General features: G+C 36.9%; 2 protein-coding genes across 2 annotated transcripts in view; one reads left to right on the plus strand and one right to left on the minus strand.

The window, feature by feature from the left end:
* Positions 1-23,466, plus strand: part of GABARAPL1 (GABA type A receptor associated protein like 1) — a 304,992-nt gene that overhangs the window by 114,776 nt on the left and 166,750 nt on the right. The gene's annotated exons all lie outside the window — the stretch shown is intronic.
* The window catches only part of PLPP4 (phospholipid phosphatase 4), a 68,859-nt gene that overhangs the window by 23,217 nt on the left and 22,176 nt on the right, over positions 1-23,466 (minus strand). The window contains exons 2-5 of the mRNA XM_072423839.1: positions 14,967-15,075; positions 13,211-13,301; positions 11,938-12,001; positions 5,736-5,860 (exon numbers count right to left, since the gene is read on the minus strand). Of these exons, the coding sequence (XP_072279940.1) occupies positions 5,736-5,860; positions 11,938-12,001; positions 13,211-13,301; positions 14,967-15,075 (389 nt within the window). The remainder of the gene's footprint in view (positions 1-5,735; positions 5,861-11,937; positions 12,002-13,210; positions 13,302-14,966; positions 15,076-23,466) is intronic.

Consider the following 23,466-nt stretch of genomic DNA (forward strand, 5'->3'; position numbering starts at 1 on the left):
TAAAGTTTGTTTCCTCATATCACTTGGACTAGAATCCGTTAATATATCTACAACAAGTATTTCACTAGGCTCCTCCAGTACAAATAAAAAAACAGTTAGCCATTTTTCGAATTGGATGCCATTTAAGCACTGATATCTTACCAGAGACAGGTGGATACCATGGGCCTAATTTATTAAAGCTCTCCAAGGCTGGAGAGGATATAGTTTAATTGGTGAAGCTGGGTAATCCAGAAACCTGAAATTGATTGCTATTTGTTAGCAAACGTTTTCAGTCCTGGACCAGATCCATTCCAGGTTTGCTGGATCACCCAGCTTTACTGATGAAAGTGTATCCTCTCCAGTCATGGAAAGCTTTATTATATCAGGCCCCATATGTAAAAGTACCGTATTTTTCGGACCATAAGACGCACTTTTTTTCCTCCTAAAGTGGGGGGAAAATCAGGGTGCGTCTTATGGTCCGAATGCAGGGGCATATTTTTTTTACTTACCTGTGTCCCCGCCGGTCCCCGGCTGCGCCGATCTCTGCCTGTTCTGTGATCCAGCGTGCGGCACTTGTGCCCGCCCACGAAGGCGGCGCAGATTGATTTGATGAATGCTGATCGGCGCCGCCTTCATGGGCGGGCACAAGTGCCGCACGCTGGATCTCAGGGGAACACAGGAGGAAAACAGACAGAGGCTGACAGCAGCCAGTGTCTGTGTTCCTCCTCTGTGTTCCCCTGTGTCCCAGCGTGTGGCACTTGTGCCCGCCCACGAAGGCGCCGCCGATTGATTTGATGAATGCCGATCGGCGCCGCCTTCATGGGCGGGCACAAGTGCCGCACGCTGGATCTCAGGGGAAATCAAATGAATTTTTTTTCTTGTTTTCCCGTGCGGAAAACCTGGTGCGTCCTATAGTCCGGAGCGTCTAATGGTCCGAAAAATACGGTATTCTGATCTTTTTCACAGAAAAAAACAACACTGCTATATAGAATGTAAAAGGTTTACATTACACTAAATCTTTCATGGGATTACAAAACACACAGCTGCACAGAGTGCTTTTTACTCCATTAGAATTATTCATGCAGAAAAGCTACTCATGAAAACAATTCTATTAGTAATTTCAGAATATTTGAATTGATATTACTTTTCTTTTTGTATAATTTTCAAACAAAATATAAAGCAGAAAGGATACTGATTTGAGATACTGAAAAAGATTTCACTTTAAAATATTCCAATGGCTAGGACTTTTCCAATTGTTTTATATAATGTACTTGTACTGTGCCAGAGCATTTTACAGAACACAACTCTAGTACATCCTATTCTACATATGGCATGTTGTTTATTTATTCTATATTAGTACAAAAACAAACAAATTAATTAGCCTGCCTCACATTCCAGCAGCTTCGGTTTAGTCAGACCAGCTTTCAGATGAGAGTTTGTTGCTCTGTTTAGCAAAGCATAACTGTATGAGAATGCTAATAAAACCGAAGGCTGAAAAGCAGTGGCATGTTGTCAGAGTCCTAACCAAAGGCATACATCACTGGTTACATATTCGCCACAGAGAAGAGCAAGCCAATTAACCAGCGATAAAAATATCACAAAACGTTCTGTACAAGTTCATTGTACTTATTTGTAAATTAAACATATTCCAATATTGTGCTCCTGTGAAGTTTAACTCCAGACAGATATAAAAAGTAGTAATAAATTCAGATATGTATTCATTAAAAAATCATCCAATTGATTTTTGCTTTAATAACTGAACTGGTCTTGAGATCAGCAATCTTAAATTACCTGCATAATGGCACTCTGGGGGAAGGTGGGTTAGCCTACTGAACTAACAGGAAAAGTAAAGATTTCTACAATAGTGTCACTAAAAATGTGCTAAAATTGATTCTATACACTTGGATAGAACAAGGAAATGTTGGAACCACTGTTAGGTATAACTGCTATCTGGAACTATGTTAGGGAGATTTCCCCTTACTTTCTTTTGTGTAGATGACCTTTTACAATACTGGAAGTAAGGGAAAAGCTGCAAAACAAAAACAAACTACAATAAAAAGCTGACAGAGGCTTTAACATTCTCCTACCTAACATAAAGAAGCATTTTTACTTCTTACTAAGAGCATTTTTTATTTCCCTTATTTCCTGTCCTGAGTGGCAAAATTAAATTTGAATATTGGGGTTCACTTCCTAGAATGTGAGTGCACCCAGGCAATTCTTTATTTATAGACATATCTGTATATACACAGAGTACTTTTGAGGCAACGCTGTCTCAGACTGCTAGTCCCATAAGATTTGGACTAACATTTGGGGTATAGTTACAGTAAAAAACAGTGATGGACAAATGGTGATGTGTTTAAATGTCAGTACCACGAGTGAAGGTTTAAGGGAATGGAGTTTGGGACCGCCCAACTTTTTTTGAGTTTTGAACAACCACTGTTTTACAATATGCAAGAAACCATTCCTAATATAAAGCACATGTTTTCATTCTTTCAACTCGCCTACACATTGTTAAAGGGGGTTATTTTGCATATCTTTGCAAAATAAGTGAATAAAATTCAGAGTCACTGAAAAACCTAAAATTTTAAGAACAGAAAATGATCCAGACATAGAGAACTAGAGAATGGTCCCATGTTCCAGACAATAAGGATTGTAACTCTTCTTGAAATAGAAAGAAGCACAAAAGATTTCTTTAGAGTAAGTATGGAATTTATTTTCCTTTTGCTGAAAAAAAGTGTAATGCAACTTCTAACACACACTAGACCCCTACCGCTCTCATTGCTGGATGCTGTGACATAATAAGCTAAGCCCTGCCACTATCCAGATGGCCACCTCCAAACAATGCAAAGCTAAAAAATAAGTCATTGGGAAAGGAACAGCTGTAGTGAGACAACATGCAATGCTGATGACGTGTCCTTTCCCTTACCTTGCATCTTTTGGGCACAGCTTCTAGAGATCAGCTCCTCATGAAAGCATTACAGTAATTTTATTTGTGCCCTACCCTCTGATATCTCAGGACAGAGGCCCTTTTTGGAGACAGCAGCGTAAAAGTCTGTGGGTTCCACTGCTCAAGCATTGCCTAGGAAAATAAGATTTGCTCTAATTTACCAATGCCTTTTGGAGCAGAGGGAGAAAGATCTGTGGGTGGCAAAAGAGGAGTTTTCTTTATCTCTGTCACTCCCCTTTACCTGGAAAGATGCTTCTGTTCTTCCACCAACTCCACAGATGCAAGCTCTCTTATCTTAGGTGGGATTTGATGTAGAGCTGGTGCACAGTGAAGTAACGTTCTGTCAGTACCACCTATATGTTCAGAGTGTTCTGGAGTCATGGTTAGGTGTTCTGGCTAGCGGGGAGTAAGACTGTCAATGCCATGCTAAAAATTTCATATTTTGGTGGGATAATATGCTTGCCTCAGCCATGCTAAAGTTAGTGGTAAGCGAGACAGGATCTTGCAAGTGCAAATGCTGACTGTGAAAAATAATTTAAAAAAATATTAAAAAAAGGGGCAAATATATAACTTTCTAGTTTCTAGCAGTACATTTATTTCTAAAGAGGGTCTACAAACAGCAAGAGCCAGTCCTAGACTGTCTTGTCTGGTAGGGGAATCTGACTAAACAGAATTACAAATCCTTTGAAAGAAAAAGATACACATATTTTTAACAGTATATTTAGCATTTTCACTAGAGTTCAGCTTTCTGTCAAATATGATTTTATTATTTTTCAAAAGCAGACTTTCAAACAGAATAAAATGTGGAGAACTCCCAAATAAACATACAAAATAGCTGCTGGTAGGAACACATTAAGGTAAGCTTTATCCAAATATTGCAATATTAAACACCTAAACTAAAGTCTTGAATGTATCTGAGTTTCTATGTGTCACTCAGGAGGCCAGAGCTGTATAACTGTAGTCTAATTAGATCAGATGCTCATAGACTCACGGACTTCCAATCCATAATATAGTATTTAAGATATGTGTCTTTCCAAGAGTGTCAGTGAAGCTTTGTGCTTGCAGTGATAACATATTGATATTTAAATAGTAAGCAAGCAAGTCTACAGGACTAACAGACTGCAGAACAGACAGACAGATAGAACCTTAGGGAAATTTGTAGGTCTGAAATACACATATTAAATGTGTTGGGGCAAAAATATAAATACTAAAGTCAATCCATATATAAATGTTGGTGCCTACTTCATGACTGCATCTCTAAAAGAGGTCTGGAGAGGAGGAGAACACTCCTTCACACTTCACACACTTCATTATGATAAGTTTCTAGCAGTTTACTAAAGCTGCGTACACACTTCCAATTTTTGTCGTTGGAAAGGATCTTTCACGATCCTTTCCAACGACAAGGGAGTGCACGATGCATGAACGGTGCTGTACATACAGCACCGTTCATGCTCTATGGAGAGGGGAGGGGGAGAGCGACGGAGCGGCACCCTGCTGCGCGCTCTCCCCTTCCTTTTCATTAGGATCGGCTGTCGTCCATCGTCCGTGGATCCGGCAGGTCGGTCGTCCGGACGATGGACGACACCGACTGTACACACGGCAGATTTTCGCCCGATAATTGGCCGATGCCGATTATCGGGCGATAAAAATCTGACGTGTGTACGTAGCTTTAAGGTCCCATTGTCTTTTCTTAACTAGCCTAACTAACTCTGCATACATTTTTAAGCAGTTTGGTGTTGAAGCAAAATTGAACCTTCCAGGTGCATTTTTTTCAGAAAGCAACTATAGTTGTTCATCTCTTACCAGAATTCTTAGGACTGGTAATCTTTGTGTGGAAGACCTATGCAAACCATATGCCAACTCCCCTGCTGATTTAGATTTAGAGCTATCCAAACAGCAGAGGGCATGAGCTTGGCTGATGGCAGAGCTACATGTCTGACTCAGTTAGGGTTATCAGTTAGGGTTATACCTCTGGAGAGAGACCACTGCCTTTACACAGAGAACATGGGGGAGAGACAACAAGTCCCCTACAACATGCAGACAGCGGACAGACTTTTCCACACACCATTTCCTATACACATTCTCATGTCTTTATAAAGATTTTTTTTCTACAATAAGAGATGATGCTGTTAAACCCCCAAGGCAAACATGACAATTGAACAAGATAGAGTTTTTGTAGTTGTATTGTAATTGTATTGTACTGCAAGTGAAAAATAAGCTTGGAATTTCAATTAGGCTTCATTTTTAAGATTCTGAAAATACTTAGTCTTTCTTTTTAACAGCTTTTATTTTTAGTTAATATAGCCCCCTTCATCCACCCCTATCTTAAGGTTAAAAGTTTTTGCTTTTATATGTTCAGATTCTTCATGCTGAATTCTAGTTTTGCAAAAGTACAGAATATTGTATTTAAGCACACGTCAGGTTTTTTTCAAAGTCAATCTCACATATGTTGGTAAACCCTAGATTAGGTCTATACCCTTTTATCAACATACTGTATGTTCTTGAGCTGTCTGCTAAACTGTAGTCTGTACATTACAATCTGCCTTTACCCAGGAGGATGAAAGGTGAAGGCATATGTGAAAGTATTATATTAAATATTGGAATTGGAGAAAGATTTTTTTAATTTCTAGACAAGGGGCATTCATAGGAACATTTTAGGATTCTAGTTAACAATTATATAAGGGCAAAAAAAGATAACTATAGCTTTGAATGGGCTTGTGTTTCAACATTTTTGCAGATTTTTAATGGAATTTTTTACATTGCACAAGATACAATGGCACAGACTGCAATTAAATCGATGTATACTCACAGGAAGAGTGGATACTTGGAAAGCTTTTTCTGCCCTCTGACACAAGGCTAGCATCTCCAGTACAATGCATCTCTTCGTTTGACACCCCATCCGGAAAACAGCGGTAAAAGAAGTCAGGACGTGGTCTAAAATTGAAAGAAAGCTAATATTTTAAAATCATAACTTTCGTTTGGAAGTAACGGTTTGTTGAAAAGTGGGTTGGTGGCACTTATGGATCTTTAAGACAATCCTAAGTTTAGAGCATTATTAAATTGCAAAGTAATAAAACATTAAAAAATGTTTAACCAAAGACAAAAAAACCATAGGCAAGAATGCTCCCCCTACAAAAAAAAATTATTAAGATTGTGACATTAGGAATAAGGGGAAAAATGAAAAGAAAAGAAATATTTAAAAACAAAAAAGGAAAGGTAGACAAAGTTCAATTAGAAAGGCATTTTAAATAAGGCCTGGTTCACTTTTATACAGCCACGATAGTGTGCCCGCATAGACGATTTTTAATAGGAGACCACAGAGCAAAGGGTAAAATAAAGTGCAACATGTTGGAAAAATTAATATGGCTGCTCACCATGCTAGATATTTCAAGTCATTGAAATAGGTGCCAGTCTGATCACTACTTTTAACCTTCAATTTATTTATTTTTATACCTTTCGTATCTCTTAACACTCCACGTTTAATTATTACATCTTTAATTCTTTATTCTGTTTGATTCCCTTCTGATAAAAAAAGAAGTTTTCCCTTTTCTAATAATCGTGAAGGAGAAACACCTGAAACACTTTAAAAACAGCTGTAGCATGTCATCATAATTCTTTGTCTTACACCTTGACAGGAAATGACTAGGAAATGTTTTTATATGAGTTTCTAAAAAAATCAATGAAGAATAATGAACACATTATAAGGAGATGTTGGCAGATTTTCATACATACATTTATTACACACCGATAGGCACACTCCTCGCTTCCAGAAAATTATATTTTAATGATATCACAAACTGAAGCTTATTGCCAGATTCTCTTCAGCAGCAAAAGTTACATTTCTGTAGTAGAATTTAGAGAGAATGGAGCAGGTCACATTGGCCCAAAACTACAAAAACACTACTGCAAGATTGCATATTGTGTTGCTTGTGAATTAGCTGCATAGCAACAGAATAGGTGTGTTAATTATCCCTAATAATGGCTAATAGGCACACCATGAGCCAATCTCCATAGTTTAACAGGCTAAATAATCATTATTTCATCTCAACTCAATTACAATCCATTCCATTTTTGAGTGTGTTTTCAATTGGTATGTTTTCAGCAATAGCAAAAGCCACAAGGACCTCGAGGACCCTTTTTTATGTTATGCTTTCATGAAAATTGTAAAATGGGAGTAGCAGTTTTTGGATTCAAACATAGTTTGGATAACCAGTATGATTTTCAATGGGTGACAATAAACCATATGGATAAATAGAACACATGCCTCATTCAGTGGAGGTTTGTTTTCAGCTTTTTCATGTATACATTATTTCCTGTTTCCCCCGAAATAGGATTTAAATAACATATATAGATATCATAGATATAGATAGATATAGATATAATAGATATAATAGAAGTGCACCAGCCATGTACTTTATACCCATCAGTTGCCATTATTACTTACCTCCTGTCCACCCCATATAACACAAACATACCATAATTGCTTCACTTACAGCTTTATCCCTCAGATTTCAGAGCACTTCAGAGCACTTTTATTTAAAAAATAATGTCCACTTTATACCTTTAGATCACACAGTAAGCTGTATTTGCGTTTTGGGACACCAAATATGAGTTTATACTCATACTGGAAATTTTAACCTAAATGTTTTATTTAGTAGATATGCTGTTTCAATCTTGAAAGTTTTCCCTATTTTGAAATGTTGCAATAATAGCTACTGCTATTGTTTTTCGTGAGGAATAATGACATATTTAGGTGCTGAAAACATTCTGGAAAATAGCTTTAGAAAAAATATCATAATATTAAATGATGTGTACTTTTGAATAACAGTTTCAATTCCCAGGCTGCCATATAAAAGAAGCAGGATTCTCTAACAGAATAATCTTAGAAACTGTTATACTAGCCTTGAAGCACTATTGAGAGTTTACACACAGATTGGTATTGTTATTCAGTCCTTTACTTGTTCTGCCGTACAAGTCTGCCAGCTATAGCTATTGGGCATTAGTTAGTGGCTGCCCAGATGCTAAGATAGTGATATCCAAACAACAATTTTTTCACATTTTCTTTGTCTTATCTACATTCCTAAAGCCTAACTCCAAGCTATTTTATTTTATTTCCAGTTGTCCCCCCTAGGTTTTATTTCAGTTCTGGTTGCAATACTTACGATCAGTCTGAAGCCATCCCATGCAATACCTCTTCTTCATCCAGAACAAGACCTTAGTGTTATGGGTCGATGTATGACCAACATGAATGGTGCCATTGCCTTGCTTATGAGCTTGGCACTCCTAATGCAGAGAATTAGTGATGAGTATTGATGCAGCCATGGAGTGCCAGAAGCAAAGCAGAACCAGCACTTTTGTGGATGTTTCAACTAATTCACAGCAACAGGGACATTGGGCCTGATTTATTAAAACTCCCCAACGCTGGAGAAGATACACTTTCATTAGTAAAGTTGGGTGATCCAGCAAACTTGTGTACCCTCTCCAGCCATGGAGAGCTTTACTAAATCGGGCCCATTGCTGGAGATATTACAGGAGGTACGTTTTATGGTAAAACTATTTTTATATTTGTATTTTAGGCTGCAGCTTTATATATCTCTCAAACACCAAAGTAGTGATATGTTTTCACTTGAAATCCCAGGTCTGCATATCAAGAAACTCAGCACACTTAACTTCAAGAAAATCTAAAGCGTTATCTTTAGGTAAACTGGCCTTTTAGGTCATGAGAAATGGTCAATTTGTTCATACCACATAATATACTCTATTAGGAAAGCTGTCTCTTCCAGGATTATCAACAATGATCATGCATTGAGTTTCTCCTGTTATGTTTTGTTGCAATAAATATTTTATTGAATTGTAACTCCTGAGGAAATGTACTGAAGGAAATAAAACACAAATGTGCTGAGCCTGACAAACAATATGATTCTAAGCTGTCCTAGAAAATGATAATTGGAATCTAGGTTGCTATGGCCAAGCAGTTTTTGCAACTCCATTTTTATATAAATCAGCAGCGTAAAGGTCAATGGGCTATATGCTATAGACATCACAATTAAAGGAATATTACTACTGAAACTTTACGATAAAAGGCTTATACAGAGATCCAGAGGTTACTTCACCTGTCAATTTGAAAGTTGTCCCCAGTCTTTGTGATTTTAAACTTTTCATCTAGTATGTAAGTTAAACATGGATGTACTGATAAATTGCAAGGCATAAAAACCCATACCTGCTAGTTGTAAAAAAAAGGTTAGGTGTTTGTGTCTTAAACGGAAGAGCTGGTATACCTATCTCTATGGTCTGTGTCTCAGTCTTTTAGATTTTTTAGTATTGACATTTCTGGAAGTGTTGTCTTTGTCTTCAAATGCTGTTGCACCATCCTATGATCTCTTTTGTCACTACGGGATATAGCAGTTATATAGGGGTTGGAGGTTGGAATACTGAAGAGACACAGGGCACTCTCAGTTCATTACTTTGTGTTTGTAGAATAGGAAGAATGGAAGTAACAAAGTTCTCTGTTGAATAATATAGGTGTACTGGCAAAAGTGCAAGTGTGTTTCATTTAATCCATACATATATACTTTATATAAAATATGTGAGACTAAATTTTCAAATTACTATATGCACTAGACTGCAAGTTACTGTTAGCAGTGTATTCTTGACAAAATCTACTGGAAGCATTATTACCTCAAACATTTTTTCTAGCTTTTAGTTCTGTGCTAAAGGATGTAAATATTGGTAAATGAATAGGGGAACAACATGTAATTTAAGGGAAAACAAAAAGGTAAGGATGTGGGAAAAGTTAAAATTAAAAAAAATGGAAGACAACCGCTATCATAATATTACATTATGCAAGTAAAAATCTGAATTTCAAGAAGGAAAAGCATATGCCATATTTTGATTCAGGAAGATTTTTTTTCTACCTTTAAGATATAATTTTCCAGATTGTGTCTGGTATTTTTCTTTTGACAGGATCTACCGCACAGTGATGACTTTCTAAACAGCAGGAGACATAATGACTGCACCTGCACATTTGTCTGAACTCAAAGGTTTTAGGATTTTTTTCCTCTACAAAAATTGTATGTATAATTCATGCATAAACAAAAACAAAGTAAAGTTCAATACAAAGGTGAAAAAAATAGCAATTTGACTTATTGCTCATGTTCCAACAATCCGAGATGGAAAATGCACAGTGGCTGGACAAGAAGCTCTGGCACCCAAGAAGAAAATGTCAAACTTTATCTCTTACCTTGCAGGAGATTGCATGTTGTCTGTCTGTCAACCCTAGGGTTTCGTCCATTACAAAAATGGCACACGGTGGTATTGTGACATTGTAAACTACTTACCTTGACATAGGGAACCCAAATAATATCCCAACATTATTACAATATACTTTTTTAAATAAAACTTTACATATCCAATACAAATTACAAGCATGATATCCTCCCGTCATGGACCTAACCTGATATGTCACTTCTCCTTTGATGTGTTTCACCCAATTGTCGAGCATAATCACAGAGAACAGGGGAATGAGGGGCAGAGACTTAAAAAACCTTATTATATATCAAATATTAAAACACTATTAGATAGATAATGTTCCTTAAAGTGTTACTACCATTTAAATTCACATTACTGCCACATACCAGAATCATAAATTTGTCTAATCTGATGCATTATATTATGGATCTTCTTACAGATCATAAACTTTCTCAAAACAGGAATATGGTGCAACACTTCATTAATCTGAATAATTCTAAATTATAAACACTAAAAGTACAAATATAGAACATATTGTTGTTCCCAAGAGAGGTGGAATCCTTTCTCCCAATTAAGTAAAAAGAAGTTTTTTGTGGATGTTCACACTCAGCATGAGGATCCCAGATGGCCTAAATAATGAATAATGATATTTATAATTAAATACATTTTACATTACCGATATTCCCTTGCTAATGCACCATCCTCCATACCACCAAACTTTTTTGTATGCATGAAGATCTGTTTATTCTGTTGGGGGATAATTGAAAGGTTTCATGACATGATTTATAATATAAGGCTTTAGATTAGACAAATTTACCATTGTATTATGTGCTATAAGCAATGTGAATTTGGATAGTGGTGTTAATTTACAAGGAATCATGTAAATGTATTTTGCATAATTGCTATGTTAATGAGGATTGTCTCTTACTAACCCAGTGTCCATGGTTGAGCCCTATCACTGGGTAAAGGGTGTCACAGGAGGGGAAAAATAAGGTTATGTTTCTAAAGCTACATACACACAATAGATTTCGGTCATTAGAAATAACCTTTTGTGATTGTTTCCATTGACAGTAGAACAAATAAAAGAAGAACACATGGTGCTGTTCAGTTCTGTGTAGAAGACAAAGGGAAGGACAAGTGTGAGGCACCCCATTTGTGTTCTCCACCAAAATAAATGACAGCAGTCAATCAAAGTGAGTCATTGGATGATCCACCCCACAGACGGGGACAACTATACACACTTGATTTTTGCCTGCAATGATTATGATTACCTAGCTTATTTACATGTTTACATGCTACAAGCTTAACTGACAGTAGAGTACAGATGAATACCAAGAGGTGATAGGTTTACTCTGAAAGCTTGATAGATATTTTTCTTAGGTAATTTATACAAATCTATACCTCAGACTAAAAAGACTAAAGTCCAAAGCTTTTTACTTCTGAATAAAAGTTCATGGATGTTGCAACCAGCCTTGCATATAATATAAACAGTATTTGATGCAGCATATTCAAAGAATTAAAAAAAAAAAATAAGAACATTAGTTCCCAAGAGAAAAAAAAGCTTATATTATTCACTTAGAAGAGGAAATATCATAGGAACATAGGATACTTAGACTCGCCTACCGGAGACTTCATTGGGATTCAACTCTAGTATATGGTTCTCCTTCAGTAACCAAACCTGGATATTTTTGTCTACCTCTATTGTTTGATATATATGTATATATATATATATATATATATATATTGAAAAAAAAAGCGCTTACCTCCCCACTATAAGCTTTATAGTGTTAGTACACACTCCATTCAATGCCAAGGCCAGGGAGACAGCTGTATGAGAGGTAACACAAGGTTAACAAATAAATGTTTATCACATTAGGAACATTTTATACTTCATATGGCTCTAATATGTATAATTTTTTCCAAACTTTTGGACTTCAATGTTACATCTAATTTGGGTAGAAAAGCCTGTTTCTTGCCAACAGCTTCAGAACAGGACTCCTTTGTCTCTGTGGGGAAGCTTAACTGAATACGACCTAAAGCAATGAGCCAATGTTCCATGCTGATGAGAGATTATTGGCACTGACTCAGCAAGGGGTGCATTAGGAACCACTGCTTCCCCACAGATTAGGGGAGTCCCATTATGTATGATGGCAGTTAATAGTCTTTTCTACAGGCTGTGGTTGTTTGTGAGGAAGATAACCTGTAAACTTATACGCTTTACTACCTGGTTTCATTAAGGTATAATGACTTGAAGGTATAATTTAATAAATTAGGCTTACAAAAGAACAAAGTACTCATAATACAATTCAAAGTAGTATTGTGCATTCCTCTGTTTGCTCAATTACGCAAAAAAAAAGTTCTTTAAAATATATCTCTCTGTTACAGTGGCTACTTTCCCTTTTGTGCACCTGCTCGCCAACCACAGATGCACTGAACTTTTTCACATATAGAGGTTTATAAATTATTCACATATCAATTTGGCTGATACTTGGAAGTTTTTTTCTTTAAGGTATAGGTGGCAGATTGGGCCTTAGTTTTAATATGAATTAGAGACTGCATTAGTATTCAAATGGCTGTGTAAGATCCAACAGGACATCCTAGTAATTATTCAAAAAAGGCCACCTTGTAGATGTAAATGTAAAATTTTCATATACAATGTTTCATATTTTCCACAAATAATCAACTAAGCCATTTGGAAATGTTCCATGGTATTCCTAAACATGAACAAAGAATTATATATATAAAAAAAACACAAATTTGTCCACATAATTACAGTAGAAAAAACAGTCACATAATGTAATTATATTTCTTTTTTTGTATATAGAAATGCATCTTTGCTAATGTGACCTTGTTCGAACCCTATCGCTGGATTCACTTCACTGACAAAGATCATACAGTGGGTGGAATATATAAGCAGGCACTGTGTCACTTGTAATATTAATATTAATTTTGTAATTTACCATCCCCAAGCAAAACATTTAGTATTAGGGCATATTTCCATTAGCCACTTATCAGTTATATGAAACATCTGCTTACCCAGACAGGCTTCCTTTATGTCTGTTCTGTCTGTCCGCTGGATGATTTTCACTACAAAAATTACAGCCAGGGGTGTTAGGAATGAAATGGCCTGTGGGAAACAAATCAAAAACAAACTACAGGTTTAATGTGTCACCTGTCACCTGTACATATAGGTTGCAGCTATTTTGTGGACAGAACCAATTACTAGCTGGCTATGAATCAGTAATGTCAAATAATGGCGAGGTATATATTACTTAGGATAAAAGGATCGGTAGAATGGATAGCAGAAAGACTGATATATATCAGAGAGTGGACCATTTTTAATACAACATCCAGCCAATGATAGCTCCCATGTGATGCTCAACCCCAACTTCTAGAGCACTAGGATAATCCATTGTGCCCAACAGCCAACAAGCTGCACATTTTAATTACTGTATCTCTGTTCATATAGCTGACATCAGCTAAGATAATAAAGCACTGCTTACAGTCAGTAATGTACCTTTTCTTGCCATGGTTTAAATGGTAAATGTTCATGTTGGGTAAATAAAAGATACCCAAAAGTCTGTGTTTTTCTTCTAGATTTTTGGAAACATCTGAGGATGAGGATTTAAGTCAGTGGTCTCCACCTTTTTAGACCTCAGGGACCACTAGTTTCACAGACTCCAGACCACGCATGTCCGGGGAGCCGTGTGTCACCTAAAGGGGGAAGACACTTCCCCCAGAGTGACGTAATGATACCAGAACATGTCACAACATCTAGGACACAATCCGCCCCCCGCCCGAGCCTGCGATCTGTACAGGGGACATGGTCCGTGGCTCTGGCCGGTGCGCCGCCCCCAGCAGGGACGCAGCGGCCAGGGCCGCGGAACACCACAATTTTATCGCGGACCACTAGTTTGCGACAGCTGTTTGAGGTGACCTGCATTTCACCCATTTTTTGCAGTTCCTTAAAATCAGCCATTTTTTTCCTAGAAAAAAAACTTGAAATAATTTGTAAGACTTAACTAATTCTTTACTAAAAAAGATTTCCCTATGGTGGCCCCTGTACTGTGACCCAACTTTCCAGTAACCAGCAAAAAACAGCTGGGTGGCTACTGAAAAGTGCTGAGAACATTGTATTTATACACACATACTTATATATTTAGGTGCATATTTAATGTATCTTTACACAAAGAGTAGACAATTGTGTAACACTCATTTGCTTAATATGATTTTAAATAATAATAATGAACGAAAGATGAAAAGTGTTTCAATGTTTTACATTGGCAGTTAGCAGAGAAGGACTTTGTAATTTGGTGGTAAGTGGGATAAGTGGGAGCTACAAGTAATTAGTTCTTTCATATTGGGGGTTGATTAGAGAAAGGCACCCCTGCATTAGTTGTCAGGCGGAGATGGGCTCCCTTTTGCTGGTAAATTAAGAAGAGCTCTCTTAGACACTGAGGACATCAGTTTAGGAAGTTTTTGAGATCATTCAGAACTTAATGACAGCTACATTTAACCTGCAGTTCATCTCCTGCTGACATACATTTAACTGGCTTTAAATGAGTTTAGAATTAACTAAGACCTGGATGGAAATGATAAACCCATTTGAGTAGAAATGCTCAATGACACAGGCCCTATCGCCGGTGACCAGTAGAAGATGGAATATCTCACACCAGTGGTCAGCAATGAAGGGGATGGTCATGAAATGCAGGGATGTAAAATAGATGGGAAAAAATAGGCGTGACCCCCCCCCCTTCCACAGGAAGACAAAATATTGAATTATCCGACTTACAAACATAAGCCTTGTAGGTATGTTATCTGACTGAACCAGTGGATTCTTATACAGCCATATTTCTTCTGGTTGGATAACACGCTGAAAGGGGTCCAAAAACTCAGTAAACCTGCAATTTAAGTAAAGTAAGGAAGATGGACTGTTAGTCTTGTTATGCAGGATAATAATAACCATTGCATTACAGTATTCCAATCATATCTCAAAAACTGAAACAAATTATTTAACTCCAGAGTGCAATAATGTTATGCTGAATACAAGGGACATGCAGGATGTATAAATTAATTTCACAGGTTTAGAGAAAATGTGAACTGGATGGTATTTAGTGTACTAAAGCCCTGTGTTTTATAAACAGCTACCATTTTTTTCTTTTTAAAATCTAATACAGTTTTCACCTTTTTTACATTTCATCACTGCTGATTTACTCCAGACTCATTGCATCCACTGGCAAAAAATGCCTACAGAATGAGCATTGGTTAGTGTGTGACAACATGCCAACACAGGAGAAACATTCAAAGACAAGGGCAAAGCATTGTCACCTTCTTTCAGGTGTTTCGATGTTAAAAATGAATTGACATTTTAGTGGTTGGGATTATATCCACTTTAAAACCAAACTATCATATTTTTTTTTACACTTTCTCCCTTTTTATGCACCTCGCTTCCACAACTATTTTTTTTTTTTTTTTTTACCAAAGCAACTCCTAATTAGGTATTGTTTACCTTTATGTATCTTGTTTTGTTTTAACACTTTGGCATCACAAAATTCCCTATAAGGAATGGACGTTTTTAAAAACATGCAAATGTTCCTATTGCGTTTATATGCATTTTTAAACTTTCTTATTAGCGTTTTAAAGCTTGCCTTTAAATCATGGGAAAATGCCTATGCCGCGTTTTCCAGTGTTTTTAGTGCGTTTGTGTTTTTAGTGCTTAAAAACGCGGGAAAACGTCACACTGAAGACAATGGAAGCATTTACCTGCATTTTCCGGAGTTTTCCAGCTTTAACCCAGCGTTTTAATTTTTTGAACGTTTAAGATAAAGCTCAAAAAACGTGCCTCAAAAAAAACGCCCTAGTGTAAATTAGCCTATTGGAATGCATGGGGATTTCAAACAAGGTCTTTAAAAGCCTCAGGTTAAACGCTTGGGAAACAGTCAGTGTAGACTAAGCCTAAACCAGATGAAGGGATTATAGAAACAAAATAATAAATGCTAAAACAAAGAGTGGCTGTTTCCTAATCTTTATACACACCTCCTAGCTCAGTAGAAAATAAACAAAGACAAAGACAAACAGAGACCTGAAAACCCAGCAAGCATTCCAGGTATTAACAATTTATTCTTTACATTCATCAAATTAGTAAAACACCAAAAAATTTAAACTGAAAAAAATGGTACTATATATTTGTCTGTGTTACTTAAAAAACTAATAAAAACTAAAAACTTATAAAAATCTCTGCTCCAGATAACGAGAAAGGCTGTCAGTACTCCTAATTTCATCCAGGGTACTGTGCAGTCTGAATATCCTCTATGTTTATACCTGACAGCAGTATTTTATGCAGATAATAATTGCAAATTCTGCTTAAGCTAGATATGTACATAATACAAAATCTGTCTATACATAAAAATAGAAAAAAGTATGTATGTAATGTGTATGTCCTATGTATGCCCTAATCCTCTGTACAGAAATGCCTAGCTATGCCGATAGAAAAAGAAGCAACACTATACCAATCATAGTTTTGTGTAGTGCAATGGGTGAAAGCAAAATTAGTGCTCCTTCACTTCTTAGTCCAAGACTGGGGAGGGGTCCTATATCAGTCTACACTGATAACTGTAACTGTAGTAAAGTGGTTTTAAAATCAAGCAATTATGTCTGCATTAAAAAAATTTAAAATATTTATCAATATGGTTCACCTATATGTGTTATAAATACATATCTTGCCGGTTGCCTAAAGTTCGGCTTTTACATAGATTATCAAATTCTAAATCTCCCTAGCACATAAATAGGCTTTGCTATTATCTACCAAATCCATCAAATTAGCTTGGTCTAGTCATTAATTTGTACTGAATATTTCTGTGTCATGCATATATAATAAACATTCACTGAGCCCTTAGCAGTGATAACTGATTTTCCGCTTTTACAAACCTGGTATTTCTGACTTACTGCTGTGAATTTTTAATAAATCCCTCTGTAGGTATTATATGCAAACACCAGGAGATATCTCAAAAACTACGCACTAACTAAATCATTTTGTTTTCATTAAAGACCTGCTTTTCTTCCAAACTTTTCTGCTGCATTTAAAATATATTTTAGCAATGTGCCTTTTTGAAATATGGCACTGGAGTTTCATCTTCTGGTTAACATGAATGACAGTCCACAGCATAAATACGATATATAACTTTCTGTGGTTTTGTGACTACCACCTGGTGGCTTCAAGATAAGGTCAGGCCTGGAGCGAGCGGGTGAAAGGAGCATAGAGGAAGGCCAGCATGACTGGGCAAGCTGGGGAGCAGGCTAGCAAAGGGTTAATTTAGTCTCGGAAATTGGGGAGAGGTGAGGTAAAGGGGGCGGCAAGTGGATAATAGGTCAGGTACAAGAAGTGGGAGGTCAGTAGCTTAGAAAAGGGCAAGGAGAAAAGTTTTTCTGTTGGTCTGTGGGTTAAGAGGTAATTAAATGTAGTTCCCGAGCTGGGGAGGTTTTTGCGGCTGGGAACAATTACATATACCTTTTATTATGGTGAAGCAGAGCACCTTCGAGGTGAGCAACCTGTAAGGCTGAATTGTTGCAGCAGGTTATTTAATGTTTTATAAAAGAATAAAAGGTAATTTATTTGTTTGGGTTATGGATGTTATTATTTTGGATTATGGATGTTATTATGTCAATATTGGAAGTTATTTATGTGTTATTTGTTTATGTTATGGTTTATAATAAAATGTGTATTTCTTTTTTTATTTAAATATTTTATTGTTATAATAAAAGGCCTACAGGCCATTTAACCAAGACTTTGCGTGGGTATTTGATTGAGATTTGAGGAGGGTTGGTTTTGTTTGGTGGGGTCATGGGTTGTGGGGTTTAATAGCCTGTTGGATCAGGTTTGATGCAGTCAAGTAAAATAAAGCAAAACCTTTTATCGCTTCCAATGAAAATGTGCTGGACTTTCCAATAGATGCCAAAAAGATGTGCTGTGCATATAGCAAATATATGATTAGCAAAAAATATAGAAGCAAGTACAGTAAACATACTGGGGGTGCAAGATTTTACACAACACCTTTACTTGCTTTAATGATAATTGTTATTTGACAACAAATGACTCTGTGTTGTAAGATTTACTAGAGAACGCATGTGCTAAACTCTAGGCAGGATAAAAGCCATAATTTAATTCAGTTGAGAATTTATTAAAGAAAATCAGATTGTCATTCTTCTATACTCCACTGTATAGAAAATCAAAACTCAGTCATCACTGATTACTTTCATAGTAAGGCACTGAGAAAGTGGAGAGAGCATACTAATACTATGGATTTTTAACTAATGCTAATACAAAATCCTTTGGCTTGTTAGATATTTCAACAGTATCTTTGCAGTTAGGCTTTAAAAATAAATTGTGTAAGATTGCATTTCAACAGCATTTTTTACAGGACAAGAAATACTAAACCCTTCCACAAGACATGCTGGCTGGTAAGTGTATGCAACACTTTACAGACACAAACGTTCCATCAAAAGAAATGGCTGCACTGTTAAAAATGTTTTTTCCATCTTTTTTCACACAATATCACCTTCTGAATTGTTCATGGAGGGAGGTTACCCAGCACAGAATCATGTAAGAATCATCTAGAAACACTGAGAAAAAATGATGCAAAACAGATTGGACTTCCTTGCATAAATGAAATGTTATCTGGATAGCGCTGGCTATGCAGCACTTTGTATTGCTTGTTAGAAAAGAGTATATATTGAGCTTATACAATTCAAAAAAAGAGTCCCTATTTACATTTAAAAACTTCACATCCTGTTATACTCTTTTTACCAGATACAAATGCGATAAATGTTACAGCTTTACACAGCGACTGATAGAAATTAAAATGTTCTTTTCTTCTGAAAGAAATCCTTTAAAAAAGATTGTGCGGCTCACCTTGTCTCCCGCTAATGAGAGGTGCACTGGAAGAATGGCAGTAGCGGAAAGTAGAATGAAGCAGAAGAAACCAGGAAATTGGCTAATGAGACAATCCAGGAGATGGCTGCCCTGCTTGTAGAAAGATGTGACTTACAAAACCTAAAAACGTGACAGATGAACCTGACAGCGACTGAAACCTGTTTACAGTCAAGTTGTGCTTCAAAGGCAACAGTTCAGCTAACTCTATGTTTATCCAAGCTTTGTAATTCATAGATAACAAAGAAAGGCAATTTTAGTTTATTGCTTTCAAAACATATGATAGGGCCTCCAACCTAATACAATCTATAGGGTACAGTATACCAGACTGTGGTGTTGGTACAAAAAAAAAATTTGACTCCAACTTCGACTCCTTTGCACCTCTGACTTTAATCCCAGCGCTGACTTCTTTATTTTAAATGTACTACTTGTGTGCTTTTTTGTATTGACTGAAAGCAAACAACTTACAAAGCATTTTTTAATACTACCAATGCAAGTGCAATGCAATAGTTAATGCACGGACAGAAATTCTATGACTATATGAAGTCTACACGGTCTGCTATTTACAGAATTTCCATTGTGATTTTTATCTGGTGATCTGAAGACACAAAACAAGCTCTGCTACACTGTCATGCTATCTGATAATAGGTTGACCAGTTCCCTTCTACCTTCTATATCAGCTTTATACAACTTTTTTAACATGGGGGAACCCTTGAAATAATGTTCAGGTTTTCAGGGAACCTTTTCTAAAATTACTATGTTTTTAGCTCATATGTATATTTACATGAAGAATATCTCTTACGTTCAGGGGTGTAGTGGGGCAGGCACGGGTGGGAACGCTGTGCCCTCACTTTTTTCAGGGGTGGACAAGCTTGCTCACTCTTTTTTTTTTACAAAAAAGTCTTTGGTGGTCCGTGGCTCTGGCCGGTCTGCCCCCCCTCCCGCCACCCGCAGGATCAGGCCAAGGCCTGCGATAGGAGAGTGGGCAGGTCTGGTATCATGATGTTGCTCTGGGGGAAGTGTCTCCCCGCTTTGAGTGACACAGGCAGGGCTGTAATTGGGCAGGCACGTACCGTGCCCCCTCTTTTTTTTTGCGACTACACCCCTGCTTACGTTGCTGGCCATTGAAAAGAATGTCTCCCTTACAGAAAAATAATTGGTGTCAGGTAAACTGACCTGTGAGGTTTACATTTGCTCTTTGCTCAAGGAACACCTAGCAAACTCTGGAGGAACCTTGGTTGAGAAACACTGGGCTATATGCTACACTCCAAGCAAGGAAGTATCATGCTAAAGTACAGCCTTGTGTATGAGTACATCTGGAGAACATAGGGTGTCTTGCTCTTATTCTTTCTCAAACTATTCAACTTAACCTTATTACAACTCAAATAAACGTGGAATTAAATTATGTATGAGTGTCAGATTGCTAACCAGCTCATTTGGATTTACACTTGTAAAAGAAGTACTCACTGGGCTTTAATCCCATAGAGGAGGAATACCTAATTATGAGTAATACAAAAAAGCAATGTTATCATATTGTAATATTTCATTACAATTTCAATTTATTAGTGAGTACATTTTTGCAGATTTGGACTCCAGGTAGCCAAGAACTGATTCTGACTCCACCACCCTGAAGTAAAAAGAAGAACTCCTTCCACACTTATTGCTGTGTCTAATCTAATGGAAGCTTCTTTGGTGGTGGACTTCCAGTTCCAATTAAAGAATAGAGAGGTGTGCGGGAAAGGTGTGTATCAATGAGTGGTGGTTTCTCCTCTTGGAATTTTTCACTATGCCCAGAGTAGGTAAAGTAAGAAGGTGACAAGTGACAGGGCTTTTTTAAACTCAAGACAGCTAAAGGTATTAATACCAATGCATGTCTATGAGACTCATTGAAAACAATGAGGTTATGTCATCAGCTCTAAAGAAGGGTGGCAGAGCGATTCCAAATTTCTTAAAATGTCAAACCTAGAATGACAAAATATAAATAAACAATCACGGGAAGACATTTCAGGAGGCATGTCAGTGACACAAAATAATTGTACCTGTAACACCTTCAAATTTCAATTCAAATTTCACCTTCTTACACATTTCTTGTTATAAATTTGTAAATCCCACAAGCATTGGAGCAGTATTTAAGTTTATCTGACACTTGTTATTCCATTCTCATCCTAGCCTGCTGATCTCTTGCGTCAGCTTTCACTTTCAGCACTTGTCTTTTTGTGAAAAACCCTTCTTAAACAGATGTTATCCTTGTTACAAGTGAAGCGTAGAATGAAACCTGGCTTGGTGTGATATATAGACAATGAGCAAGGATTATAAATAGCTCTATGTATTCTGATGACAGGTCTAGAAGGTAATACATCTTCCACTACGATATGAACAAAATACTAATTACATGAACTGATAAAAACGACACACATAGCTATGACTATAATGCTTATGTTAAATAACTAAGCTAACACCAAAAATACTCCTCAATACACTGTGACCTGCAATGTATTTTTGAACTATTTAAACAAAGACTGCACACTTACACAAAGTACACAGAATGCACAATTTTAAATGTGTACTTTTAATTGTTTTAGACATATAGATAAAATAATAGCTTGAAGGTAATCTTAATATCATGTGATATATAATTTCTAATAATATGTGTTAGCTGTTTTTGAATGATTGTGCTGACTGCTGATTATTGCAATGCAAGTATAAAGGCCCATTTAACATGCTACCTCTTGTTACCAAAAAGTGTGGGCCATGCAATGCACTTTGCAGTGATATTACATTCTAATGTAGTAGTTGCCAACCGGTGGTCTGCGAACCACTAGTGGCCCACGAGAAAATTTTGGTGGTCCCCCGTACAGATCGCAAGCTCAGGGCAGTGAGCGGGTTGTCCCATGGACATAACCAGCCCACTCTCCCATCACAAGTTCAGACATGTGATGGGAAAGTGGGCGGGATTTGGCATCTTGATGTCACTATGGGGGAAGTTTCTTCCCCTTTGAGTGACCTCAGGCATGCGCGGTCCGGAGCAGGTAAATTTAGTGGTCTGTGGATCCAAAAAGATTGGCGATCACTGTTCTAATGAACAGTAGCAGGTAACAGACTATGTGCTACGGGTCACCACAATGAACAAAATAAATAAGCTGCCTTAATGCAGAGCACTAATGCATGGTTATGCATATAATGAATAAGTTCTAGAATTGACCAATCCTTTGCAAACATTTATATTTTATGGCTGATATCTTATCCTAACAGCCAATAAAGTGAACCTGTGCTTTTCTCCAGATGCACACAGTAAAATTACTTTGCACCCCAACAGGAAAAAAAGGTATCACAATGTATTTCACTACTTTGGACTAACACAGGCCTGAGTACTATCTCTCCAACCCATGTCACTGTGTATATATGCAGCAAATCACTAAAGGTGTTATGTGGAACAAAGGATAGCAAGTCACATGCTCCCTGAATTACTGCATACGGTAATTCTTTTCACTTCTGTCAGACAGTGCGAGTATGAAGAATTTTCAAGTTAATTTTTTCTATTGATGCTACTCACATAGTCACTGCTCTGTGTTTTAGGATAAGATTGACTTGCAGGCTAAATGGCGCACAACATCATCCAACTGTTACCCATGACCATCATGGACACATTTCCTGGGTGGCACTCATTCTAGGAGCCTGGACTGTCCAGCATTATACCCAGAGTAGCAGACAATTGACCCATCATTACACCATTGTTCTAAGCTCCAGGCCAATAAAGCCCTTCCAGAACCTCTAGAAATGGCTTAATATCACTTATAAATCACTTTCAGCAGACCAGACTGCCTTAATGTGCAGCTTAAAAAATCACATCTGCTTTAAATCACATCCTCATTAACCTCTCTAGCTGCATATATTAGGAAGTAATTGATCTGAAAAGAATACAACAAAGACTTGAAGATTGAGTTCCAGGTAGTTTGTAACAGTATACAGCACTGTTGGTTTATAAATTGAAGGCTGGCAGGCTGCCAAGGTTTTTGTAATAAAAAATTAGGTGTAAGAACCTGGAACTTCAGAGCTTCTGTTTTAAAATTTGAAGACTGTTTTTTTCATGATGTGAGGTGAACAAGTATTTTTTAAAATGCATTTAATACATGTTCAAGTATAGAGACACTGGGCATAGCTTTGTGCATAGTTTGGACACAGACATACCCTCTACCACCTGAACGATTTTAATAAATTAACTGCAAACATTTATATTGTATGTGAACATATCACAAACCAATTCACTGTTGCAATTTTGTACATCCGTGTTGTGCTTTCACTGTGAATAAGGTTTAAATAAACAATTATAATATTATATTTAAACAAAGCTGTAATGGTTTACAAT

Source organism: Pyxicephalus adspersus, chromosome 10 (genome assembly GCF_032062135.1).
Source record: "Pyxicephalus adspersus chromosome 10, UCB_Pads_2.0, whole genome shotgun sequence".
Classification (NCBI taxonomy): domain Eukaryota; kingdom Metazoa; phylum Chordata; class Amphibia; order Anura; family Pyxicephalidae; genus Pyxicephalus; species Pyxicephalus adspersus.